Here is a 27,659-nt window from a genome sequence, read left to right as displayed (position 1 = left end):
GGCAGTATTAAAGTGTGGCACATGCAGACTCAGGTAAAACACTGTAAAATCAGTATTTTATTAAAATTATTCAATGCCACCGTTGCATCAGACTTTGATCCGCTGATTTAGTTAAGACTGTCAGTTAATACATTGGATTTATCAGCTGCAAGGTTTCATCATTTTAGTGCATTTATCAGCAAACTTTTGAACTTGTCCATGTCCACACGCTTTAAAAGGAAAGCCTTGTGCTTTTTATTCAGAAGCTCGAGGGTGTCTAGGACCATCATTCCTCGTGTGCACGTTCCTGCAAGTTCCACCGTAACTGCAACCTGCTCATACTTCGTTACAAACGAGTCATCAACGGCCGCTGCCATTGCATAGGAATCACATGACACAAAACCAAAACCATCCAACATCTCCTTTTCAGCTTGCGGGCTGTAGGCCTCATTCATAGAGTGCTGGAAAATTCTCTTCATAAACTTTGCCTTCTCTGTGTCTTGGGAAAGCCATTCATCACAGAATTCCTGTGGGAAATTGAGGGGAAAAATACATTAAAACGAATGATCTTTAACTGAACTGATTGACTTAGATTATTCATACTAAGATTCTTTGCTATTCAAATGATTTATTAGCAAATGTATGAAGTTTACAGTGCATTGTGGGTAGGGCTGTCACAGTATATTCGTATTCATATAGCGCACGCGCAAGAATCACCAGGGCTTTAGATAACGGTCGTAAACATTTGTCCGAGCTCTGGAATTTTGGTACTATTTGGATGTTAACTTGATGTCCACAATCTGGTAAACCGTTTAGCAGTACACCCGTTCCGGTGTTCTCATTTTTGAGCAACAGTCCTGGAAATTAATATTCTTTCCCAGAACATGAATTGCCCCAGATTTTTTTTTTAGTTTCAAATAAAATCTCACTTGGTTTTCTTCTACCACTATTCTTTCCCCTTTCTGGTTATGTTTATAAATCCAAACCTGTCCGTAAACGGTTAAAAGCGGGTAAAACAGCGACGATTGGCCATGTCCATACTTCTATTTGATTGGTAGTAGAAATATGAATGCGTACCTTGTTACTTAGCAGCTGTGTGGGCTGTCGGTCTATGGTGCGCATCCACATCCACATCCACACCGTGACTTAAATTGCTAGCTAGACGTAATGTTAGTTAAAAAACTTTCTATTTGTTTTGTCAGTTTTGTGAAACAGGGGGAGTGACAGGTACAGTACCCCTAAAATATTAGTCATCAATATGAATTCGGCACATCCTTATATTTAATAAACGTGTGCAACTTAAAACTGCAAAAAGTATCACCATAACACCAATGTCTATTTTACCATCTTTGTCCAGGATATCTCCTCTTTCAAAAAATGTTATGGCTGCTGAACTGACCATTTCTTCACCACCACTTCAGTGCTCATCTGTTCCCTGATTTACCAAAACACTTGCATGTGGCATGCTCAGCTAACCGAATGTATTAAACATAAGGATAAGTATGTATTAAACATAAGGAAACATAAGGCTCCCCACACACACTACTAGACATTTACATGGAGTAACCTTTTGAACACCAGCGCGCTCACATACACAGGTGTGCACACAGGGGTACAAACAGGTTCTCACAGACACACACAGGTGTACACACAGGTACTCACAGACACATACAGGTGTACACACAGGTTCTCACAGACACATACAGGTGTACAAACAGGTTCTCACAGACACATACAGGTGTACACACAGGTTCTCACAGACACATACAGGTGTACACACAGGTACTCACAGACACATACAGGTGTACACACAGGTACTCACAGACACACACAGGTGTACACACAGGTACTCACAGACACATACAGGTGTACACACAGGTTCTCACAGACACATACAGGTGTACAAACAGGTTCTCACAGACACATACAGGTGTACACACAGGTTCTCACAGACACATACAGGTGTACACACAGGTTCTCACAGACACATACAGGTGTACACACAGGTTCTCACAGACACACACTGTCTTGATCGGCTGTTGCTCCTTAACATTCTCATTGTGATTCGTACAGATGTTGGTTGTTGTTTTCTCTCATCAGCAGGTATTGTAGCAGATTATCTGTGGTTTTCTTTCTTCTTTTCCTTTTTTTTTTCTTTTCCCTCCCTCCCTCTCTATTTCCCTTCTCTGTTTTCGTCCTTCTGTCCCCCTCTCTCTCCCTCTCCCTCTCTTGAGGAAATAAATAAAAAAAGAATAAATAAACAGAAATAAAGCAGTCCTCCAGAGAGGGGGGGTGGTGGAGGGAATATATAAAAAAAAAAAAACATAAGGATACGTCGAATTTATAGATTACAAACTTAATTCGCCTCATTAATATTTTAGGTAATACTAATCTGAATACCAAATTGTGTGCGCAAGTAAACATCCATATACAGACGCTCCTCCACTTACGAACTTTCAGACATAAACGAAGAGGACTATAAGTCCAAATTGTGTTGGTTGGGCTCGCATTTCCTGTCCACAACATTTTTTTTCCTGCGCGCCAATTCCGCTTAGTACGACTTCTGGCCGCTACTCCCACCGCGCAGCAGCGTAGCGTGCGTACTCCCAGCATCCTAGTTCTTTGTACTTGCGTATACCCTTACAATGATGCTGAATAACGACTTGCGAACATTTTAAGTTACAAACAGCTGTTCGGAACATAACTCGTTCGTAAGCAGCGGAGCGTCTGTATTACTGAAAAGCCGGCGTCCAGACACATTTTTACGCCCGTTATCTAAAGACATAGTGATTACTTTGCATGCACCATACAATCGTGATGATATCATGACAGCCCTAGTGGGTAAACGCTCGCTTAGCCAAAAGGGGCTCACCCAGGGCAACTTATGGCGACAAGTGAACTCCCAACAGGTAATGTAGACTGGACAGAGGTAGTCGTTCAGGACGATGTAAGCAGCTTCAGGATCGCAGACAAAGTTGAACTCCGCACACACTGTTGTGTTACCACGGGCTGCAGACACAGGCATAAATCATTGAGTACAGAGACCACAATCATCAAGTGTGTTTACTGTCCTTAGTACCAAATGCAAATAACTGCTTCACTGAAGAAAATCTGGTTAAATATCTTTTCTTAGGGTACAACAGCTGGGCTCCTACTGGAATTTGAACCAGCAATCTTCAAGTAACTTACCTGTGTATGATCACTACATTACCCATGGTCTAATAATCAGTTACATGGTAGTGGTTCCTCTTAAGGAATAAGAGTTACGTAGAAATACATAGAAATTAGAAAAAAGTTGAGAGGATTTTTCCTTCCTTCCATCCATCCATCCATCCATCCATCCATCCTCTAACTAATTATCCTGGTCAGAGTCACTAAAGGCCTGGAGCCTGTCCCAGGCAGCAAAAGGAGAAAGCTGGGGTACACCCAGAATATTATTTCATTACCTCACAGGGCACATACATGCACTCCATGCAATACAGAGACACTAATTATTTGGGTGGAAACTAGAAGATAGAAGGAACCCTTCAGGACATGAGAAAAATCTGAACAAAGATTGGAGTTGAGATCTGAACCCTCAACCCTCAAGGTGTGAGCTGACAGTGTCACCCACTGAGCCACCAAATATAACTGCACTATAAAATTAGGTCTTTGAAGTAACAGTAACTGCAGAGGAGCAGGTGGTGGTGAGATGTAGGTATGAAATTAAATTCTTACACTCAGTGTTTCCACCCATAATGTAAAGGCCTTTGAGCTTTTGGGGAAATGTAGGGTCAAGTCTCACAGCCAAGGCGAGGTTTGTTAAGGGGCCCGTAGCCACAAGGGTCACCTGAGAAGACCAAGAAACACATCTTTTTGCTGCAAACAAAAAACAAATTACACCCCTCCACTGAAATCAGAGTGTTCTAGGCGAACTCATTCATGACGCAGCATAAGACCTTTCTTTTCCTCCTAACACAGGTGTTTAATGTGCTAAACTAATCATGAATGATGAAAGAAAAATAAATCTTTAAAGGGAAAATTAACAGAGTGCCAAGTTCTGTCACTGTGTCAAAGTGATCCATAAGTAAACTTATCAGTGGCATCTGCTTGCGTTAGAAGCATGGTTCACTGATGCTAACATTTATACTACATTTACATTTATTGATTTAGTGGATGCTTTTGTCTAAAATGACATAGAAGTGAGGATCATAAAGCAGGATTAGACAGTGTCCCTAGAGTAAAATTCTGGGGTTAACAGAACTACAGTGGAATCACTCTGCCAGTGTGGGATTTGAACCAACAACATTCCAATTGCAGGCAAACAGTACTTACCCCCAGAATCACACACCATCCAAATTACCTTAGCACCAGAGTTCCATTAAGGTAATAAAATAATAATAATAAATACTTCATTGATCCCTGTGGGGAAACTACTAAGGCCAGGCTTCACCCGGCAAACTTCTCCACACCTGTTTATTGTCTGAAATGCAGTAAAAGATTCTGTTGCATGACAATGACATCCTACCTCACCAGGATGCTCTGTGGCGATTTGGATCATGGCAGACACAGCTCCCTCCTTCTGGACCATGTCCAGGCCTGGAGCCTCGGGATCAGGGGCATCACCCAGACCGTCAACCCCATGGAAATAACTTGCATTTCTTGTGATCCCCAAGATGGGCTTGGAGGCACCTCTGAACACTGGAATCTGCAGAAGCCAAACCCTTTTGCTTTAAACAGCAGCACAGAACTTTAAAACCAGGCTTCATTTTGCCATCCGTACAGAGGCACAGAGGCTTTCCTCCCATTTATTTACCAAATAGTTCTGCTCCAGTGCTCACAGCTTTTATGCTTCCACGGCCAGATTGACCGATGCATGGAGCTGCCCATAAACAGCCTTTCCTTTCCACCTTGTGCAAAGCATGTTCCGTTCCCTTTGCCTGATGCTGTGTTTTTTAGCCACATAAAGGCAATAAAAGTTGAAAAAGTTGCATGTGAATGACTTGTTAGTGTTTGCGGTAACAGCACCATCAATGTTCTCTGAACCCGTTATCCAGAGAACCAACCAACCATAAAACTGATTTTGGCAGCAGACTGAATGTCTTAATTACAAGAGGAAGTTCACAGTCCTGCAACTAAACACACAGCAGCGGATTGCGGATGTAGAAGTCAAGGCTGTTTTTGCTGATAAAACAGTTTGCGTTAGACAATCATACCAGGGAAAGGCTGCTCTTTGTCATTCATATACCCCTGCCGAGAGGGTGATATGGTTTTGTGGGCCTCCTTACCTCCAGTTTGCAGCAGGCCTTCAGAACACGAAGCACATTCTTACAGACGTTTTCGGTGGTGGTGTTGCCATGGACACAGGTCACACCAAGGATCTGCACGCCCGGTACGGCCAATGCCACCATGATGGCCTGGGCATCGTCTACTCCACAGTCGACGTCTACCAGCAGTTTCTTTGCCATCCTGAATCTGGAGCCCATATTTGCCATGAAAAGATGGACACATGCCACTAAACCCACTACTAATGTGTTTGACCAGGCAAAGAAAGTGTGTGTGTGTGTGTGTGTGTGGGGGGGGGGGCTGAAAGTGCCTGAGCACCTGCCCCTTTACTTGGACGACATAAAGTTACCCACTTTTGATTGACTGTCTCTTCTCGAATACAGACAATCACTCATTTTTTTATGGAGAGCAATGTTCATTGAGGGAGCACCCGCCCCTCCAAAGGTCACGCACGGCATTGGTCTTAACCACAGATACTCCATTAAGTCATGTTCACTTGTCTAATTTTGGAAAACCTAGACATACGTGTCAGTTCTTTTCCCCTAAATTGTCGAAACGTGCTCACCTCACAATGCACTCTCTTTGCGCGATGCATAATTGGGTAAAAACAATAATATAAATCAGCCTTTTGCGAATAAGGTTGTTCGGTTTGCAATAAGCTATTTGTGAAAATTGTTTCGTGATTGTTGATCATTGCATTTTTAATGATACTGCAAAATTTACCCGGTTACGGGTTTGGCTGGTCTCTCCGGTTCGGCAGTCCATGCACAATACTAGTTACGCAAACAACTGCATGACAAAACTTTATGAACAATACATCTTTTTAACGATTTTCTCAGGTTGCAAAGTAATTAACGCAGGTCAATAAGATAGGTGAATAGCGATACATAAAATATAATACGACTTTTCGTTGAAAGACAATGCAGAATAACGCAGCTTACCTTTCGCTGGACCGCTGTCTCGCGACTCCGATGAGGAAAGCAGGCAGAGGCCGCGCGCGAAGGGGCGGCGCCTCATGGCTACACGTGCTACTTTGATTATTATGTAGTTTAGTGTAGCATCAGCCAGCGTTTCAACTGTTACCACTGGTGTTTTTAAACCGGTTAGTTATGTTGCGTGCTTTGGGAAATAAACTAATAAAATAACAGAAATTACGACAGTCGGGTATTTACCTTATTTACTTCCTGTTTTTTTTTTGGAAAGTACAGCATTTCCCATGATCCCATGTCCACCAAATTTCCATTCCGAAGTTCAGAAACTGGATTTTAAAAGTACAGCTATATTTTTGCAACGGACGCTTTCAGTCGCAAAATAGACCATTAAAATGTAACAATTGTCTTCTATGATAATGGACGAGACAAGTAAATAAATTGCGACAGACAAGTAACAGACCGGTATGATTTTTAATAGCTTAACTTAATACAGGAATGCATCGCGAACAAAGCACATTATACAGCAAAACAAATCTTTAAAGATCTTCCACAAGAGTTCACTGTAATAAGAATAGTTATAATTAAAAAAAAAAAACTTTCGTTGCAAATAAAACTTTGAGAGCATATCACACACATTATACAGTATTTATATGTATATAACATAAAAGCAAAAGGTTAAAATTTAAACAGGACCGTAACCTCTACGGTCAGTTTACCTTAGATATGTATAGAGCCAATAAAAATAAACTGATGTGTACAGAATACAATAACGCATTACAAATTGCATCTCACAACTTGTCCTTTAATAAAATAATTATACAGTATCTGAGGCATTGCTACATGCATTTTAAGTTTTCGTTTTTGCCCTTCCTCTCCCGCACATACTAAATGAAGAATATCACTTGTTTCCCGGGTGGGGTATATAGTGTACTTCACACATTGGCACAAAACGCATGAAACTACATGGCGATAATGGGACTTCATTGCTCATAGTAATATAGCGGTGCCACCGTCCAAGCAGAGAAACAGACGCTCTAACAGCATGTGGAAAAGCCAGGAGCCACTCCCTAAGTGCTCGACAAATTCGCAAGCAAATTCAGCCTGACCTGATTAGAAAATTTGAAACCTTTCTTCTGGAAGGTGTATGTTGTATTAAGTACGCGGATGAGTCGATAAAAAAAAATCTGGAAATACAATGGAAAAGAAATAGTACAGGAAATCAAGCGCCAGTCTTCACTTATTTCACTCCACGATATTTGTCATAAACATTCTTATAGGTCAACAGAAAGGGACCGTATTTCTCAGGCACGTTTTGAACACTGCCTACTTTTTACAGTGTTCACCGTTAAACACACTCATACAGAATACACGTATTCTTCCTCACAGCCCATATGCAGCATTCCTGCGTCGTCAACTATAGCTGGGAAGTGGATACCTTCCTGATACACGTTTGTGCAATATTAAAAACACACAATGTAATATGACCTGATGACACCCTACAATACAGCTAGTTTTTAAACCTTTAATATCTAAGACCCAAGGATTGTATTATTCTGGGTGTGGCTCTGCTCACAGATTATCACCCCAGAACAATAGGCAAATTTTAGGCACCAAGCTCTGCTGATTGTAGTGTGTGGGCAGTTAACGATGTAAAAGCAGGTTAACACGAGTAAGGCAGAGGGGTACCCACGGAAACAGAGTATCAAACGAGGAAGTTGCCACTGCCTGTTGAGGCTGTTGAACCTTAAGTCATGCTCAGCTTCCACGTCAGAATGTACAGTCCCACGGTTGAGTTCAACCAGCCGTTGTGGGTGTACAAATCAGACTGATGCACTGTTGCATTGTGGGTCTGTCTGGACTGAAGATGTAGTGAGGAAGTATGACTCATGGAAGGAGATAGCTGGGGTTGGGGGTCGTGTTTTGGATGATTGGTGTTTCTCGCCTCTTTGTCTGTGCATCTCGCGCACTTTTACCTATGCCAGGTGGAGGAGTGAAAGCTTAGCTGGGTAAGGTAGAGTCCTGAGATGCAATCACCTTTCACGCCAGGTACTGAGCTTCTCAAAAGAAAACAGCATCCAGATTAAACCAGGCAACACAGAAAGTGTATAAAAGGAAGCCGAACATGGCGCTAATATTTCAGCTGATAAAGACGTCATGTGCACAATCAAGCCTGCAGATTACATGATTTCAATACTTATTTGTCTAGCACATATCACAAGTACCCAAGTATTTATGATATATGCAAAATACAGCGAAGGAGGTACAGCGAAGGTTTTCTACAATCACAACATTGTCTACCAACCATCGGAGACCCTAGAAAATGTGAAGCCGCCTCATGTCATGCAGTATGCAAAGGTCAGTTTTGTCTCTAGACTTATTTACATACTCAAACTTGGAAATAAAACAAGAATATATCCATTTGTTACATTTCCCCCCATCTTGCGAATTGAACAAATTATAAGATCCTATGGAGGCATTGATGAACCTTTAGTGAAGCTCTAGAAAGCTCCTGGGGTGCAGTGGAAAAGCTCTGTGTTACGCCAACCCCAACACACTGTAGGCCTGCGATGTAGTAAATTCCAGCAGCCCATTCCATGGCTTGCTTCTCTGTAGTCACTGATAATAGCCATCATTACCGTGGACGACACCCACTGGGCTTCTACTGAGGCATGTGCTTCAGTGGGTCTGCATACATGAATCTAGATTTCAGTGAAATGATTTTTGGAGACCCATGTCAGAGAAGCATGCTTTATCTATAGAGGTAACTTTGGGTCAGATAGAGCAGTTGCCTGTTTACCTTTAATATGTACATATTCTTCTATATTTACGAGTTCGGGAACTATTTATCTATCACATAGACCATAAGTACACAAGTAACGATAATTTGTTTTCGTCGATAGTCTTCTCTTTTCACCTGGCGCTGTCCTATCAAGTCTCGACTTTCCCATAAGTTCCGTCCGGAGGTCTGTAATGTTTTGGGAAGGCCTTCAGTTGAAGAGAGTTAAAAGCATACTTGCGACATCCCACATTCTTCATGGTGTTCTCTCGTCGACAACCCTCGCTGGTGGGGGGAGGGCAGGGAGAGGGGTAGGGGAGATCAAGTACAGAGAGGATGATAGCAAGTGAAAAAAAAAAATGCTTTAAAGACAATGAGTAAACACAAGCCGACGCCTGTCGAAGGAACACAGTGGAAGCTTCCAGGGCTGATGACAGCGAATGGGATGTGGGGTTCGGGGAAAGCCAATTATTTTAAGGGGGGGGGGGGAGGGGGCGGCATCTGGGGCAATTCTCAGAAAACAAGGGTAGATACAACAAGGAATCGTGATAATTCCCTTTCTGTCACACTTCATAGTACAATAGACACTGAGTGCTCTTAGAAGTCCAGCGTTCGTTGTGCTATTACTCCAATATTTCAGGGAGAACTTGTACTTCCACATAGTTAACCATTAATGGCATAAATTTATTAAAGCTTTACTTATGCAGCAGTGTAATGTGAATGTATCAGGAGGAGTATTTTCATTAGGGAGCTGTTAGTGTGGACGCCTCAGGTTACAGATATTCATTTTTATATTCATTATTTACTCTTTTAACTATTGCTCTCTAAACCATGTGCATTTTTCCCTGCAGGCTTCATCTCAAACAATGACAAAGTGACTACAGAATGAAAAATACTGTAGATTCACACATATATTACATATGCATGTACATATAGTCTAATATATGACAAACTCATCTGTTTTAACAGCAGAAAATATTTAGTGATCCTATTCAGTGATCCTTAGGAAGACCTCTTAATTTATCCACACAGTAAAAGAAACATAAAACTGTAGTAAACCCAGGGAAATCGTAATATTAGTAGTTATTTTAACAATAATAAAATAAAACTAAAGAACCTTTATTTTGCATATAATCTACAATAAATATATTTATGGTAATAAAATAGAATTACTGACAAAAGAAACACTTAAAATATTTAAATATTCATTTATAACGTAAACATTGCCATTGCACAAAATGATTCGTTAATAACCTAGCTTATACCCCAAAACTCATCAATTTCTCTTGACAATTCTGACAGCCATAATAATCTAGCCCTCAAGACACTTTTTTGATTCAGGCAGGACTCAAAACAAACATTTGATCGTCACAGTTACGTAGCAGGACGTCAAGTTGAGCCCAGAGCAGCCTCAGTGTACTATAGCTGTACCAGTAGGCTGACTGCCTATACAACTGATAATTATAATACTTTTATGCTCCACAAAATAAAAAGTCCATTTTCTTTGGCACATGCTTCCCAAGCACAGAATAATTTTATTTTTTTTTTGCTTCGTCCCACTGTCCAATAAAATTAACGTCATTGCGATTTTGACAGAAAACTGTCACACATGTATATTTTGAAAGTATCGGGATATATGTCTCCATACTGACACGTTCACTACATTTTCAGTATTTTATTATTTCTGTTTGCACTTAATGCATCATAGTTTAGTTATGTTTGTAAGCAAAAATTCTTCAGGTTTAAATAAATAATTTTAATAACTCCTGTGGTTTCGCGTGTTTTAAAAAAACGACATGTCTGTGAAAAAACAAAACTCTTCCCCTTGTATTTAATTAAAATTAACTTAAACCATTATAACGTTTAGTAATCAAACACGCAGTGTAATCTTCCTAAAGGCTATTAGCGGTTAATAATAATTCCTACACATTCTTGAAAAACTACAGCAGCCGCTGCAGCAGATATAAATTGAAAAAGTAAACAGGACACCAGTAGGGTCACCTGAGCTCGCCGAACCCAAAGCACAAAACTGCCACTTAGTCCCAACTAACAAACAGGAATTAATAGCATCGGGCCTGGATTATATTGTACAAAATCTGACATTAGAAAGGAAGACCTGCAAAGCATGACTATCACAAAAGCCTAACGGAAAAGTTTTCTTTGACTAAGAACATTGTTTACAGCTAGTGTAAAAATCTTATTAGAACCCTCAGTTTATGCAAATCCAGGTAATATATGTATTTAAATAGCAAATTGCCTTTACATTTAGCTGCACTTCAGCTGAGCTGTCTGGGAACAGCTAAAGTGTAACATGAGAATGTCAGCTGTTCAGACTCTGAAAAACAACACGTGTTTATTTCCCCAAAGGTTTTCATTTTAACTAGAAGGCAGAAATGGGGGTGGGGGAGGGGGGGGGGGGTTGCTATGCAGCTCTGAGGCTACGCAGCGGTAAAGAAGAAAGCGGGGAGCCTTGTGGCGGAGCAGTCCGTCCTGGTGCCCGAGCCCCAGAGCCCTCAGCTGTAGCGCAGCCTGGCGAGCAGACAGGCCACACTCAGGAAGAACCAGACAAAGAGCAGGTTGGGGCTGAGGGCCAGCAAAGGCACAGAGTACAGGAGGCTGGGGTCTAGCCGGAAGTCCCGGACGGGCAACAGGCCACTCAGGTTCTTCTGGGTGACCCCCTCCCTGGTCCCAATGCTGTTGGGGGTGTGGGGGCGTGGGGGACAGGGTAGGAAGAGGACAGGAGCCAGAGAGGAGGGACAGACAGACATGCAAAAGGACGGCATATGAAGGAGGGGGGCGCAGGTGACGATAAGAGATAGTTGGAGTAATAAAGTAGATGGCATGAGAGCACAGACAGGTGAGAGGGCAGGGCCGAGGGTGGGGGCAGGGCCGAGGGTGGGGACATGGCGGAGGAGTCGATCGATAACAAAATCAAAATAAATCAACAGTGAAATCAAGTAAAAGTGAGCGAAAAACAAAGCCGAAAGAATGGAAGAAATGAGGAAGTACAAAACAGGCACATAAAGGAAGAGAAGAAAACAACGGAAAAGAAACCAAACAAAAAAGAAATTCACCATCATAAAAAGAGAGAGAGAGAATAAAAAAAGAAGAGAAAATTAACAGAAATGTTCTGTAGTCTTTGGAAGGAAAAGAAAGAGCAAGTAGTAAGAAACAGCGATGGCTCTCTATGTTTAACAAACAGGAGGGTGGGGGGGGGGGCTGTTTGGGGGGGCCATGCAGTGCAGTCATGCTTCTTCCCAGCATGCAACAAGCACAGAGCCGCAGAGGGGTAGCGTCAACTGTGACAGATATCCCACAATTCCTTGCCACTCCAAGGAGTTATTACCAGTAAACGATCTCAGAGAAACTAAATATGCAGGAATTCTCTGTTCTTGTTTGTTTGTTTTAAAGGACTGTTTGACACATCGGAACGACTAGAAGGGGAAAAAATAGGAGAGATCTGAGACAGAGACACGAGAAGGAACAGGAAGTGACGGCAGGCAGGGAAAAACAGCATCGCTCTTCCACTACGCAGGGCCTGAGGCCTGTCCAATCAACCGCGCCTCATTTGGCCATCTCCCTCCCTCGTAAAGCAGAGACCTCTTAACAGGAGCACAGGGGCGCCCCCCTCCTTTCGTTTTCCTCCTGGCAGCAGCGTCAGCACATAAGAATTGGAGGCGGGGGTGGGCGGGGGGGGTGACGGATGGATGGGATGCGATGTAGGATGGAAGATTAAGAGCTCCATCGCTGGAAATCGAACATTCCCTCATAGCTCAGGCGAATAGATGAACAAGCAAAAAGTATAACTGCCGGACGCTAAGGGTCAAACAGACATTAAGCGGAAAGGAACAACTGCTAACTTCAGGGGTGGGGACTTTAATTTCAGAGCCAGCTGTGACTATGTTACCATTTGTATCAAATCCATCCTGAAGTTCAGATAACCAGGCAAACTTTTGTCTAACTACTTTGCCTTGTAGCAGTAGTTGACGTATGTAGAGATACAAAAACTGTTATTGGATAAATAACTGACCATGTGGCCTTGTCCTTTTAAACAGCGGCACTGACATTCCTCCTGCAGTCTCTAACTGTGAACAGGTCAAAATTTACTGCTCCAGCATCCTCAAAGTACCCGGCCGTCCTTAACCCTGGCGACCTGGTCCCTTCGACAATCCTGTGGCTGACTGCCTGCCGTGACCCATTAAATAAATCTCACGCAGATTCTCATGGTGAAAAGAAAACCAAAATGCGGCCTATATCAGTCAGCAGCCTCCTAGGGTAATAACAACCACAAGAACTAAAACGGGAATGCAGACTCATACGTAAAATATCAAAGAACTAGCAAGAATCTCTCCACCAGTTTGAACTCTTCTTAGTAATCTAGTTAGGTAAAAGTATGCGTAAAAAGGTATTGGATTCAGTGAATTAATGGCTCATGAACAAACTGAAAACCAAAATAAAAATAATCTAAATTCATACCATAAATATGTCTGGAATATTTACTACTCATAACTTTGGGTGGTTTGTTCTTTTTTAATTTGTTATTTTTTTTAACTTTTGCTTACACAGCCTATAGCCACAGCGATGCTGTGGGTGTGAATGGCGCCCCCTGTAGTTGGCACTGTCCCAGCAGTAGAGCAGGGTTTGGGTCAGGCAGCCTGGCCGGGCACCTACCTGCGCATGCAGTCGAGGGCCTGCGTGAAGACCTGCGGCGCCATGCCGTGCTCGTGCTGCAGGATCAGACACTGCTCCAGCGTCACAGACATGGCCGTGCGGTCCTTGGCGCTCTTGCAGCTGGTGAAGCGCACGCCGTTCAGGCGTCTGCAGATCTAGGTGGGCAGAGGATGGGTCATGCTTCAAATCCTACCGGATGCTAACTGCTAGCGTATAGAGGGTGAAAAACAGCAGCTCGTAACCTCAAGGTAACTTATTCAGCTTCCTACCGGGGCTCTACTGTAGATCAACTGATTAATATCCAACAGTATAAATTACTACGATAAACTTTTTCATAAAGTTGTCAACTACTTGTACATCATTGCTACTCCTGCTGAAAGTTTATGTCCTGCTGTGACAGGTAATTTGAGTGTAACTGCCTGGCTGACCGGCCATTGTGCTACCACCTACCTCGGCGGCTTGCCAAAGGATGTCCACATTCTTGTTCTTCCTGGCATGAACGTTTTGGCCCAGAAACCTCAGCAGCTCCGGTAAACAGGTCTGGCTGCGGGACCGAGGTAGACCTGAAGATCCAGGGAGACCAGGAACGTGAACCAAGATCACCTCACAGACTCAGAGCACTTTCTCAGGTCAAGTTCCACTCCTGAGGCAGGTGCAAGCAAATTAACCCAAGTTACAGGAAGAGGAAACGGCCTCAGAAAGTCGAAACAGAAATGTAACGTTGACCTACTAAGGCTACCTCTCATTTTAGCTTTCTACATATACATATGCAGAAATAACCTTTGCAAATAACATGAAGTAAGGTTTCATGAAAGACAATGACAGAAGATGAATGAGGACTCACAGTCTTCAGGTAAGACCTCTTTAAACTGCTCGTAGTAGGAATTCAGACGAGCTAAACTCTCCCCATTGACGACTTCTTGTAAAGATGTGTCTCCAAACCTTGGAAAAAAAATCAAAGGAAAATGCTGCGTCAGATAGAGAGGTAAGCAGAAGCTCTCACTAGTGATGGGCAAATGAAGCTTCATGAACCAATTGCTGTATTTTTTTACTCCAAAGGATGGCGCTCTTGCTTTGCTCTGTGGGTCAGAAAATACAGCAAACGGTTCATGAAGCTTCATTTGCCCATCACTAGCTTTTACAGCAGTCGACCAATCATGTTGCCAAGCTAATATGTTTCTCCAGACGTTTCTCTTGTGTGGTTTCTGGATGATCAAATGCGCTGCCTAAACCACATCCCATCACCAGATTCCCGGTCCACCTTCAGGAAACACCTCAAGATCCATCTATTCCATGAATTCTTCTACTAGCCTGATGCATCTCTGTGTTCTCTGAATGTTCTTAATGCTGCAATTCTGTCCTTGAATTGTCTTATTAGTTTCTTGCTTGGCTAGAAGTTGCTGTGCGGCTCCTTCTCCAATCCTGCTTACACCTGTACCTTGACATTCCCTGGAAGCTCCGCCTGGCTGCACTCATGCCTAGCAGACTCCTTGACAGCACATATGTCTGTAACGTGCCATTTGCCTCTCTTGAACATCGCTTTGGACAAAAGCGTCTGCTAAGAAAGATATAAATGTGGCAAGTGCAGACGATTCATCTTCTAGCCGCTCATACAGCACAACGAGGCCCGATAGGTTCATATTCATTTAGCTTAAATGTGAGACTGATGGAGGTTTGAGGAGTTCGTCACTTCTTGAGATAATTAGCGACTGTGTCCTTCCATGTCTCCTTACTTCTCCGCCAGGGTCTGCTGCTCGTTGATGCCCACGTTGAAGAGCACCGGCTGCACGCGCAGGAGCATGCCGTTCTGGATCTCCCGTGGCAATGCGTCAAACATGGTCCCCGGCAACGGGATGCGGACGTTAAAGCCGTCTCTGTTCCCAGTGATGACAGGCAGCATGTCGGGGCCACAGCTGGAGGTGGCCTGTGTCACCTTGAAGGTGACGTTCCTCAGGTCCATGATGCCTATGCTCATGTCCTCCAGCATTGCTAGCTCCTCTCCTGTTACGTGGGTGTACACATGCGCGCACACACAGACACACACAGAAACACACACAGAAACACACACACACGCCCTTGGGTTAGAACCATCATTCCAGTACATTCCAGTAGGACTGGGGACCCCACAGCACCAAGACGTGTGTGTTTCTTTACCATAAGTGCTCAGGAGGCTCTCGAACTGCGCCAGGAGACCAATGGTGTAGAGCTGCCTCAAGAAGCCATCGTCATGGAGACAGTTCCTCAGTTTAATGATGAAGCCGCATATCAGGGCAGTCAGCTGCCAGGAGAGAATCATAATCACAGCGATTACAGACTGATCAGATGAAGGCGGTATTTATGCGGCAAACCGCTATGACTACACAGAAAGTTCACTCACTGGCAAAATGTTCTAATAAACACAACTAACGGAAAAAAATATAAAACTACAAAATCTACTTCTCGTTAAAATTCTAAAAGGATTAGCATTCATCAAATACTCAACATGCTTTGTATCTTCCCGTTTAGGCTCTGACACCGACAGTTACTGCAGATAAGCGTTTGCCATAGTATCGCCATCGTCACGCGAACGTGTGACACCACCCCCCACCCTATCTCGACTCTTCTGAACTTATCTTCTTCTCACAGTCATGCAACTGAATTGGCTTAAATATTCAAACACACACGCACACAAACGCAAGTATACCACCCACTCTTGGCATCCGGCAAAATAAATCAGCTGAACTGGTACGTTTGCCGGAAAAAAGGATCTTTCATTACATATACAGCATATGGCAGCCCTCTTGATTCGCCCAGTAGAATAAGGCAGGATACCTGTGTACATTTTGCAGCACCTTGGAAAGCTACGGATCTGACGGGCTTTGCAAGATCAGCATATACCTGTGGATTTTAGACTACGGCTGCCATGCTATGATCTAACGAGCCCCTCTGAACCCCAAACGGGTGTCAGAGACCCTGGTTCACGACAAGGCCGTGGGCTGACCGTCTGGCAGAAGACCACGTCTCGGCGGTACTGCAGGCTGAGGTCCAGCGCGATGGTGGGTGCCCGGTCCTGCATCAGCAGGAACACCATGGACTTCCTGGCCTTGTCGCTCATCATGGTCACACACTCGGTCAGTGTGGCGAGCAGCGGGTACAAGGCCTCGCTCCATTCCCCTGAGCGAGAGAAGAGGCGTCACGCAGAGGTGCACGCGGTATGTCAGCGGCTGCACGCCTTAGAGAGCATGACCGCACGCGCGCGAACACACACACACACACACGTGTATGCACACCAGCTCACATGCACACACACACACACACACACGCACACACACGTGTACGCACACCAGCTCACATGCACACACACACACAAACACACACACGTGTACGCACACCAGCTCGCATGCACACACACACACACACACACACACACACACGCACGTGTATGCACACCAGCTCGCATGCACACACACACACACGCACACATATATACACACACTTCACATGCTTGTCAACAGGAGCATCACTAGAAATTCATGAAAAGAGGGGCTAAGCCTTTTACTTGGGGTGGAGTCTGATTTTAAATCATTAAACAAGAATAAGAACACTATTTAAACTAATTAGTGTGCATTTCTTTTTTTGGGAAGGGAGGTAAAGAACATTTGATGGGAGCTAATGTCCCCTTGAAGCAGCCCTAGCGACCCCCCCCCGTTTGTCAGCACTGCAGTGATTCAGTCATATTACTTACTCCGACAAAGACCGCATACATTTCACATTATAAAAAAAAAATTGCTCTTTTAAAAATTGATTTAATAAAAAGACGAAAAGACGAAAGATCACAGCTATTATAAGTACCTACAGAGCTTATCATGACAGTAATTTGGTGACACCAGGTGCTACAGTAATAATCTGGGCTGTGAGACTTTGCGTTTTGCAGAAAGCGCAGTGGCGGGGCCATGGGCGGGAGCGGGGGCGTGAAGCAGGTGGGTGGGGGGAAGCTCTTACCTGGGGAGGCCTCCTCGCCACCTGGGTTTCCATCTAGACGGGAAGGGGGGGAGGTGCGACATGCACGGTTAGGAAGCGTCAGAGACAACATGGGCAGCAGCTCAGAGCCAGTTAGACCGCAGCGGTTCTGCTGCAGTACTGCGGTGCTCCTGTTCGGCCCGAAGCAGCCGCGGGACGGGACTGTGCAGGTGGCGAGGCAGAGCCAGGCTGCTTACTTAACACACACACACACAGGACCGCAGTCTGTCAGCTGAGCGACAAGCTCTAATACCAAACTACAGGGCAAGGCGAGCTTCCAGACTCTACGGAGACCAGCGGCAGGAAGGTCTCATAAAGTTTCTGGGCGGACCAGCATCAGAGAGTCTGAGCTGAAAATAAGATCTGAAGCTAACCATCCACCTTAATAAAAAATAGGCTAACTAACATTTCACATAACTAATTACTTAAAAAAAATAAACAGCTTATGAAGGGGACGGTATCAATAATGTGATTGATGAGGACACCCCCCCCCCCCCTAACTTCCGGGTCTCGGACCTCGCTGTTTTTCAAACCTTGGCTACGGCCCTGATCAGACCCCAAGGACGAGACCTTTAAGAGTCTGGCACACATACACTTAAAATGCACACACAGAAATCTTTAACTGCTTTTTGGGGGTGTTATTTTAACACTACCGTTCAATTATTTAAGACGCTGTGTAAGATTTCTACTTATTGAATTAGTTAATATCTGGCCTGTCAATCAGTGTCTTTTCTGTTAATTGCAGTCGTGCCAATGAAGTGATGGAATGAGTAAAACTTGCATAGAAACTTGCCAGGAGACAGAGGCGAGCGCATTAAGCAGAGATGCAGGATGGAAATGCGACGGATGCACAGAGAGAGGACATGGGGGAGGGGCGGGGGGTCGGAACACTTCCACAGATCATAGGACCTGGGGGAGGGTTAACACCCCCACGGACACAGTAAACTGTCAAATGCTCAGCAGGATTTTATTTTTTTTATTTTGTAGCTGCTTCTCAGTTATTTTTTCTTAATTATAGCGCTAGTCACTGGGAAGTGAATTTCTTAGTCAAGGTAGATTGTGTGATCTCAGACAAAGAAAAGGAAACAGAACAAGAAAAAGGTGAAATGATTAATGAGGAGAAAGCTGTGATAAAACGATTATGAACCTACAATCAGAGGTGGACTGGCATGCAGTGCTCAGGATAGGCTGTGTAGATGATGAAGATGCTGATGAAGATGATGGCAATAATGGAGCTGTCGATGATGTCGGTGATGTCGACGAAAACGATGGGGCTGACTGTGGCGGACATGCAGTGGATGAGGAAGACTCCTCTGGGCTGGGGTTTATCCAGAATGCCTGTGTCCTCTGGTTACCTTTCTTGTTGCTGGTGCTGCCTTGCTGGTCGCACAGGAAAACATCCTCGCTGCTGTCACTCTGCAGCCTGTCCCTGTGCAGCAGCTTGTCCACGCGCTGGATGATGCACTCCAGGCTCTTGTCCACATTCAGCCACACCTTCTCCTGAAGCATTATGGGAGGATGGAGTTTTACTTACAAAAAAAAAATGTTCTGAGGGCAGAAGGAAAAATGATTGGTTCAGAGAGATAACCAATCAGATTGTAGAGGAGGTGGGTCTAACCAACTAGAGGAGGCAGGACCAAGGTATCTGATTGATTGGTCCTGCCTCCTATATTGCTTGGCCCCACCTCCTCTACAAACTGATTGGTTATCTCTCTGAACCAATTGTTTCTCAACATATTTGTGTAAGTAAAACTCCCACAAATGCAGCCATCTTCCATAATTGCTTATTGCTCAGAGGGTGAGGGTGACCCTGAAGTCTATTCCAAGAAACACGATGCCACTTGATATCACCTTAGTGCTTGTATTACATCCTGCAAAATTAGGAAGGGATCACTTCCATTTTTAAACGAGCACTGTCTCTGAAGAAAAATAAATTCCTTTGGAAACACATAAATCCCGTGTCATATATTTTTAAGACCACCTTGAATTACACACCAAAATATAGTATTCACGGATCTGGCAAACGCTGGACTTTCACCAACAAAGGTTACGTAACCACAAACGGCTCTGTTTTTGCATTTACATTTTACAGCTGTTGTGTAACTGATGGCTTTCACGAAAAGTGAGTCATGATGTTTCACTCGTTTATATCCAAATGGAATTTTCATGGAAGCACTTCCAGGTGTAGGCCTCCGTTCTGGGTTCATACCGGAAGCCTTCAGCTACAGCATCACCTGCTTGTGAGGAGCTGAACTTGGGCGATCTCCGCTCCAGCAGGTTTGACATGTCGGTAAGCCCTGGGTCTTACCCACTCCTCCTCTTGCCAGTTGGCGTGCAGAGAGGACCGGCTGTTGCCCCCAGCCCACTTGGCAACCAGCGTGTCCTGGTCGTTGCGAAGTACCACCTGGTCTCCGTCGACGGTGGATGGCGAGGCTTTTGAGGCGATATACTCGGGCCGGGCCGCGTTCAGGGCCTGGATGGCCGAGGCAAGGAGCTTGCAGTCGCACACGGTCACGAGCTGACGTGTCTGGGGGGGGGGGGGGGGGGGGGGGGATATATGTCACATTTTAATATTTTGAAGCACTCACAGTACCTCGATGTCTGTGATAGAGGTTTGGTTTCCAAACCTCCCCTCAAGGGCACCTCAGCTATTCCATGTATTCATTAAATTTAAGAAGAACTCAATAAATCAATCAATGAATAAACAAATTAATTAATCAATTAGTTAATTAGCCTGGTGAGGTATTGATTAGACAAACAAAATGTGCTAGAGATCAAATCAAAGAATCCATTGTTGTACTGAGAGACTGCTGCAAATACCGGGGTGACTTTCAGAGGCGTTTTCAAAAGGCTAATCTGACACACTTCGATAAACTTGAAGACCATTTAAACATCGTTTTCTTTGACTGTGTAAGACTTTTGCACATTGCAGTCTGTCTCAAATGAGAGCAAGATGGGATATGTGAAGATCAGCGCATTCCAGTGTACTTCCAGAGGTACTTGTGCATAAGGCAAAGAAGTCAGAGGTCGTCAGAGGGACACAGGGGGGTGCCCTAGATCTGCCTACCTTATCCGCCAGGATGGCCAGCGTCCTCTCCAGGCCGTTGGAGGAGCGTTCCTTGGCAGCGCGGGAAAGCCGTTCTGCATAGTAGCTGACCTGGGTCTTCAGCGTGTTGATATGGGCGATGATCTCCTTGGCACGGACGGTGTCCTGCGGGACGAACACGATGGACTGGGAGCTGGAGACTGCGCTGCTGTTTGCAGGGGTGGGGTGGGAGGGGGGAGGGAGAGGCGATGGGGGAGGGGGGAGGGAGAGGCGATGGGGGAGGGGGGGAGGGAGAGGCGATGGGGGAGGGGGTTACCTTTCTGGAAGCACGTGAACACAGTTAAAATCAGCAACACCAAACCAAGAGGAACACTGAGGTTTGGCAACATTAACATGCAGGACCATCTCAGGAGCTTGTCTGCAAGTGAGGAACATCAGGGACCTATTTCATGACTGATTGGTTCCCCTTTGGGAAGCACAAAAGTCACAGTTCTGCTGACTCGTTTATGGAGTGGCAGCTGTGGTACGTGGCATATTTTTCAAAAACGGTAAAAGGAAGGAATGGTCTATCGACAAAGAGTGCCAGCTCCTTAAATTCAAACCTAAGCGACAGCAACCTACATCAGATTCTCACAGCACACAGATGTGTGGCAGTCAAGTGCTTCAGGGACCATGCTGAAGAAGTAATACTAATCTAGTCGGTGGAGGAGGGGCGGGGTCTACAAGACCCTGGCTCCCTCTAGTGGACCAGAAGAACATTCTCCTGACACACCTGAACCATAGACACCCCAATAGTAGAGCAGGACAACACAGGCAGAAATGGAACAAATCACTACCCAGGAGTGTTTCACACGGCCCCAGTGAGCTCCTTTGAAAAACGTGCCGTTCTGGTGCGTGCACAAATCTGCCCGTGCACAGGATCTGCTGCTGAGTGCCATGGTAAGTGTGACAGTGGTTACATGCAAATGGGTCAGATAATATTAGCTGATCTAAGTCTGTTAAAGCATTACTTATTACTTGATTTAGCCTGAGACCCAGAGTAGGCCAGAGGATTCACGTTTGAATTTCACTCCTGTACTTATTACTCTATGCCACACAGTACCGTTTTGGATATTCTTATTGCCATTGGCTTAAACACAACGGCGAAACGTAACTTCTCCTGGTGTCCCCACAGTTACTGTAGATTGTCTTTGGATTTTAAAGAAAATCTTGCTTCTTTTTACATACTTTAAAAGCACGCATTTTATACTGGTAAACTCATGCCAGTACTTATCGCTCAGCAACCAGCCTCTCGGACTAATTTTGAAGAGGCCTTTGTTTAAAGAGAGTCATCAAGCGGTCAGAGGTGTTTGAAGATGAAGCGTTACCATGGCCAACATCTATTGACCTTTAAATTACACATACGTAATGTGATCCATGATGATTCTGAGAACTGTCTAATCGTGCCATTTTTTCATGCGTTATCATGCAGCTCCTGCAGTAACTGTCGCTAAATTGCGGCTGAGCAAAGAGAGACATTACACTTGGAAATCGTACGTGGGTGGGGTTTAACTCACTGGGACAATTAAAGTAAATAAAGGATAGTAGATTTAACCAGCAGAGGATTGGCACTGCATGACAGTCTCACCCACCAGTGGTTTCAAAATCTTGTTTCTTTCCTTGTTGCTAATTTTCCATTTCTCTAGCTAATTAAATAGCAGTAGCTATGTGGTGAATGTGCTGACGAGTACTACGCCCGTGAATGTTTCGGAACAAGTCATGCTGGGAAAAAGAAGGGATAATGATAAGAAGCACACAGCAGAGATGTGGCACACGGCAGCAATGAACATGCACTTTCTTCAGTCCCTTTAACTGTTTAAATGTACGGTACACATACATGCACACGCATACGACATGTATGTGTGCAGAGGTCACTGGTGTATGAAAACATGGAAATGTAACCACGTCATTTTAACCGCTGAAAGTGAAACGAGACTCACCAACTCTCCTCGTAAGCACTGATTTTAACAAAAACGTAAAACGTAAAGTAAAAAAAAAAAAAAACATAGCAACAATTAGCAACAATAGAAATCCAGCATCAATTCACCTCAGAAACTGCTTTTAAATGCAGGAGAAGCAGAGAGCAACAAGAGCTCCAGTTAGCCAAAGCACAAGGGTCATCACTGAGGCAGAGACGGAGCAGAGGAAAAGCAGCAATTCACACCAGTCACCAGGCAGTGGAGCAAAACATGTTCATTATGATATTTCACCACAGTGGATACAACAGCTAACACCATAACTGTAATTATTAGCATCAGGACAACTATTGCTATTATTAGGAGAAAGAATTAGCATCAGCTATAATATTAGCATTATTTTGTTGCATAATTATAACATTATTATAGCATTGAGACACGACAAATGGTCGTCAGCGGTTGTTATTATTATTATTTTTACACAACACAGCTCAAGAGAATGGAAGTACACTGAGGTAAAGTTTACCATAACTCTACATATAAATGAGAAATGCAGTTTCTATAGACATCTCCACCTACCGATGATATTAAAAGAACCCAGCAGAGTGATTTAAACACACAGTGTACTTTAACGTGTGCGGGGGCAGCAGGGCTGTAGGCAGTGTGGCACTGCACAGTGCCGTCATAGGTGAAGAACTACTGCAGTGCGATGGCGACGCTAAGACAGCGGTGTGCAGTGATCTGCGGACACTGGAGAATCTCCGGCAGCGAGGGTCATCGGAAAACCCGAGACCAAGCGATCATTACACGTTAACAGGATAGTGGAGGTTTATGGGAGTAGGTGGGCCAATGTTAAGAACTGGGTGTGTGCCGGAAGATCGCAGATTTCAGTCAGTGGATTTGGGGGTATCTCTGCTTTTAGGTCATTTCGTTCACGATGGATGCGGTTCAGCAAATGCCTAGTTGACATGTAAAACTATGAATCACACCACCAAAGTCAGCAAGGATAATGTGCTAAAAATATAACTGAAGAGAATATTCTGCCAGCAGAGCAAATGGTACCCTTCAGTGGGGAACCACCAAGGGGACCCCTACGGTGGAGAAATGTCGAGGAAGAGGCCTGCAGTGGGGACCCACCAAAGGGACCCCTACGGTGGAGAAATGTCAAAGAGGAAGCCCGCAGTGGGGACCCACCAAGGAGACCCCTACAGTGAAGACCTGCCAGAGTCAATGGTCAGGGGACTGAAAATAAGCAGGAGGCGATTTGAGGTGCACAGCAGATATGGGCTGCTCCTCATCCCCCCCCACCGGAGCTGGCCTGGGTGTCAGGTAACGAAGGGGACATCTATGATGAGATTAACCAGCCATTCCAGATTGGAAAGAGGCCTCAGCCTGTATGGAAGAAAAGCATGTCTTCTGCAGAGTACCGTGAGAAGCTGAGAGGATGACAGCCTTTTTCCACTTCCAGATAAGAATAAACAGCAAGCCTGTTCATGCCCATTCAGGACAGGTGGGCTGGAACCATGCCAAATAAATACATAAAAAATAAAAATAAATCAGCCATTTGGCTGACTTTTGATAACAGGTCTAAGGGGCACGGAGCAGCCAATCTGTCTACATTGAACTCTGCCTCACCCCCCCCCCCCCCCCCCATTCCTACCCTCCCAAACACTTACTTCTTCTTTGCTTCCTCGAACTTGTGAATGAGTTTCCGTAGGCCGTTGCTCTTGAACCCCTGGCAGTGGGCGGCCGGGGCCCCGATGGTGACCACATCATAAGTATGATCTATGGGGGAAGAAGACACAGGCGTTCCAGGGCGCTCATGTTTATCGCGGCTTGACCAGAGGTGGCAGCCCCCTAAAACCTGAGTCCTCCGGTGTTCAGCAGAAGTTCTTGTTTCATTAAATGCTGCACCAAGTTGCTCTGCAAATTTAACTGCTTAAATAACTTTTTTTTCTGTGCAAAGCTGTTCTCAGTTCATTCTGTCACTCAGGTCAAAGAAGGGTTACGCTTACCAAACCACAAAAATAAATGCCCGATTAGTCAACAAAACCCATTTCCCCTACAAGTGAATCACCGTCAACGCTACAATAGACTGCGGTAATAGAACAGCCAGTGGATTCAAGCACATTAAATAAGAGCGAGGGCACATTTTTGGGCGAAGAGAATGCGATCCGCGTTGGTTGGTGTGTCACTCGTAAGCTTTATGCATTTTAATGTTTGGAGTCATCAGCATTTCCAAACTTACCGAACCCTGACTCGTCATATACCCTCATCCTCTGGACATGTAGGTTGGTGGGCATGAACTCCAGTTTTCTTTCTGCCTTCAGGGTGCTGGCCTTGAAGGAAGGACCTGAGGAGGAGAGAGGATTAAGAAAACTCACAATAACAAGTAATGGAAGATCAGCTGAGAGAAAAGCAGAAAGTGGAACAGAGTGGGAGGGAAAAGAAGACTGTCATCCAGACGAGTGAGGTGTGGGTCTGAAATCGAACAGTTTTTCCATACAGATGGAAACAATAATCACCCCTTATTATTATTTTTTTCTATTTCTTTTAGTTTTCTTGAATCGCAAGTTTCTCTTCAGGAAAGAAGCTGCAGGATCCTCATGTGCGTCCAGAATTAAATTACTGCTGTGGAGAAACGTCAGGAGGACACAGTGTGGTTTTCGCTAAGGACCTGATGTGCAAAGAATGGAAAGCTGGATAGAACAAATACAGAAGTGTAAGTGTAAGAGGTTAGGAGAGAAGGGCTGCGTGGGTAACGTCAGTAACCAGTAGTCATACGGATGATAAACCTGTTTAGGGAGATTAACCTGTGATGTCCTGTAGAAAATGAATCAGAAACACTTCACTTAAAGCAGTCATCATAATGCATTATAATGGTCAGTATAAGAATTAGGGATGTTTTGTACGGCATTATGAAGGTATCTATAGTGCATTATAGATTAAAGCTTCATAAATCATTCATAATGAATAATAAACATGGCTGTAATGCCTTTTTATAAATAGTTATATATGTGTTTATAATACTTTATGAATGCATTATAATACATTATGAAGGTGTCTATGATACACTATACATGACTGCTTTAAGTGAAGTGTTACCAGTGAATCTTCTCCAAGGTTTTGGTTTAAAAGATTTAGAAAAGGTATAAATAGTTTCCTGGACGGACACTGCTAAATGCTTTGTTAGCTGCTCGGGTGTTGAGTTCACACTGGAGATAAGCATTGGATGTACACTGACCTTTGTACTCATGCAGGTCAGCAAGCGTCTCCTGGTAGGTGAGTATTATGGTCTGGTACTGAGTGACAATCTGTCTTCTGAGGTTCTCCCAGCATGGCGACAGCTCGCCAAGCTCCTCTAGCTCGCAGACCCTGAGCACAAGCAGACGGGAATTCAGCAGCTTTGAAGGTGGAGGGGAACGTAGTGAGTGGTTAACATCCAATCCAGAGAGAGTGCCTCACAATCCTTGGCCTCCCACAGTGTCTTACTAACCCAATGGAGAGGTCACACCTTTTTCCCTCAGTAGTTAAATTGTTAAACCAGCTTGTATAGCTCAATAAATAGAACAATGCAATAATAATGGAAGTCATGAGAGCACATTTTGAAAAAAAAAACTGTGACCCTTCTCTCTCATCTTCTCTCTACTGCAAGTCATCTGTCAGCATTGGGCGATGGTGGCACAGGAGGTGGTGCTACTGTTCGCGGCGGGAGGGCTGCAGGTTCAAGAACCAGTTCTTCCTAACCACATCTAAGATTCCAAGACACTGAACCCCAAATCGCTCCCGGTGAGCAGGTTGGTGCCTTGCATGGCAGCCTCCGCCACTGGTGTGTGAATGGGTGAACGTGAGGCAAAAATTGTAAAGTGCTTTGAGAGCTCGAAGGAGTAGAAAATGTGCGATATAAATGCAAACCAATGAATAAATGTAAATTCATCGTGCACTTTACAGACTTTCTCAACCCGGCGTATGTAGATCCGAGGATCGAGTCTCAGCTTGTGTGTTCTGTGACTCAGTGTGCCTCCCAGCACATTGTTAAACCGCAAGCACTCTATCCTTGCCAGTTAACCCTAAGGCCAATCCACCTCTGCAAGCACGACATCCAACGATCGCTTGTGCGAGACCTCGGCTGACATGCACCACAGAACGATGGGGACAGAACAAGCAAGAGGTAGAGCAAAACATTATGGACGTAATGATAGCTACTTCAGATGATAGTGCCCTTGGTTGCTCGTCAAGCCAGTAGGAGATGAGATGCAGGCACAGCAATAGTACAAGCTCACTCATTCGGAGATCTAGAACCAAGAGTAGGTGTGCAACTAGCACTGAGTGCTTTTGTATCTGCAATGCAGTTACAGTACTATTTATACACTGTAACTATATCATAGGGCATCTTCCGCAGCCCGTTAGTGAATTCTGTACTGAAACTATTAGAAAGATTATTCAAATCCTTCAGAGCCTGAGGGCTTGGTCAATGTGGTGTCATTGCACACACACAGGAAGCCAAGCTGGGAGTGTGAGAGAGATCCATGTGACACAGGCATGGGAGGGTGGAAGGGGAACCTTTCTAGGGGTTTGGAGAGTTCAAGAAACTGAGGAGACAAAAGGAAGAAAAGGGACAGCCATTTCAGCTACAGAAACGAATAGAGACAATGGGCAAAGGGGTAATGGCTGCAGGTGAATGGATTTTTAAATTTATATTTATTTCTTTGACATTATTTTTTTAAATGTTCCATTTGTGTTCTGTGTATTTTCTTTTAATTTTGCGGCTATTTATTGTTTGCACTGTATGTTTGCCTGTCTCACTGCGCATACCTCACTGCACAATGCACAATTTCCCCCTAGGATCAATAAAGCTCACTGTATGACATCATATCTTAAGTATCATATAGTACCTTGTCGTACCTTATCTCATCATATTATATCGTAATTTATATTATTGAATTCCATCGTATTTTACTGCATCTTCAAGGGCCACCGAGTTTCCGTAGACATGCTTTAGGCCACTGGGAGACGGGCTGCTTCCTGGCTTGCTG

General features: G+C 44.3%; 2 protein-coding genes across 3 annotated transcripts in view; both read right to left on the bottom strand.

The window, feature by feature from the left end:
- Positions 1–39: 39 nt before the first annotated feature.
- On the bottom strand, positions 40–6,292 carry si:dkey-4e7.3 (uncharacterized protein LOC402865 homolog). 2 transcript variants are annotated; one of them, XM_048979437.1, is made up of 6 exons: positions 6,186–6,292; positions 5,247–5,433; positions 4,487–4,666; positions 3,697–3,808; positions 2,852–2,988; positions 40–506 (listed from the first exon to the last, which is right to left on the bottom strand). In XM_048979437.1, exons 2-6 carry the CDS (start codon positions 5,424–5,426, stop codon positions 159–161), a joined length of 957 nt encoding a protein of 318 aa, XP_048835394.1. In that variant the 5' UTR covers positions 5,427–5,433; positions 6,186–6,292; the 3' UTR covers positions 40–158. The 2 variants fall into 2 exon arrangements, with proteins under 2 accessions (XP_048835394.1, XP_048835393.1); XM_048979436.1 differs by having other exon boundaries at positions 5,247–5,441; positions 6,187–6,276.
- Positions 6,293–10,450: 4,158 nt separating this feature from the next.
- The window catches only part of LOC125709751 (inositol polyphosphate-4-phosphatase type I A-like), a 47,473-nt gene continuing 30,264 nt past the window's right edge, over positions 10,451–27,659 (bottom strand). The window contains 15 exon segments of the mRNA XM_048978522.1: positions 10,451–11,646; positions 13,624–13,778; positions 14,074–14,186; positions 14,468–14,565; positions 15,357–15,624; positions 15,778–15,901; positions 16,604–16,776; positions 17,605–17,637; positions 18,978–19,122; positions 19,931–20,149; positions 20,690–20,873; positions 22,648–22,665; positions 24,300–24,408; positions 24,872–24,976; positions 25,868–25,998. Of these exon segments, the coding sequence (XP_048834479.1) occupies positions 11,466–11,646; positions 13,624–13,778; positions 14,074–14,186; positions 14,468–14,565; positions 15,357–15,624; positions 15,778–15,901; positions 16,604–16,776; positions 17,605–17,637; positions 18,978–19,122; positions 19,931–20,149; positions 20,690–20,873; positions 22,648–22,665; positions 24,300–24,408; positions 24,872–24,976; positions 25,868–25,998 (2,056 nt within the window). The 3' untranslated portion in view covers positions 10,451–11,465.

This window comes from Brienomyrus brachyistius, chromosome 16 (assembly GCF_023856365.1).
Source record: "Brienomyrus brachyistius isolate T26 chromosome 16, BBRACH_0.4, whole genome shotgun sequence".
In the NCBI taxonomy this organism is placed as follows: domain Eukaryota; kingdom Metazoa; phylum Chordata; class Actinopteri; order Osteoglossiformes; family Mormyridae; genus Brienomyrus; species Brienomyrus brachyistius.
This window is presented reverse-complemented; position numbering and strand designations above follow the sequence as displayed.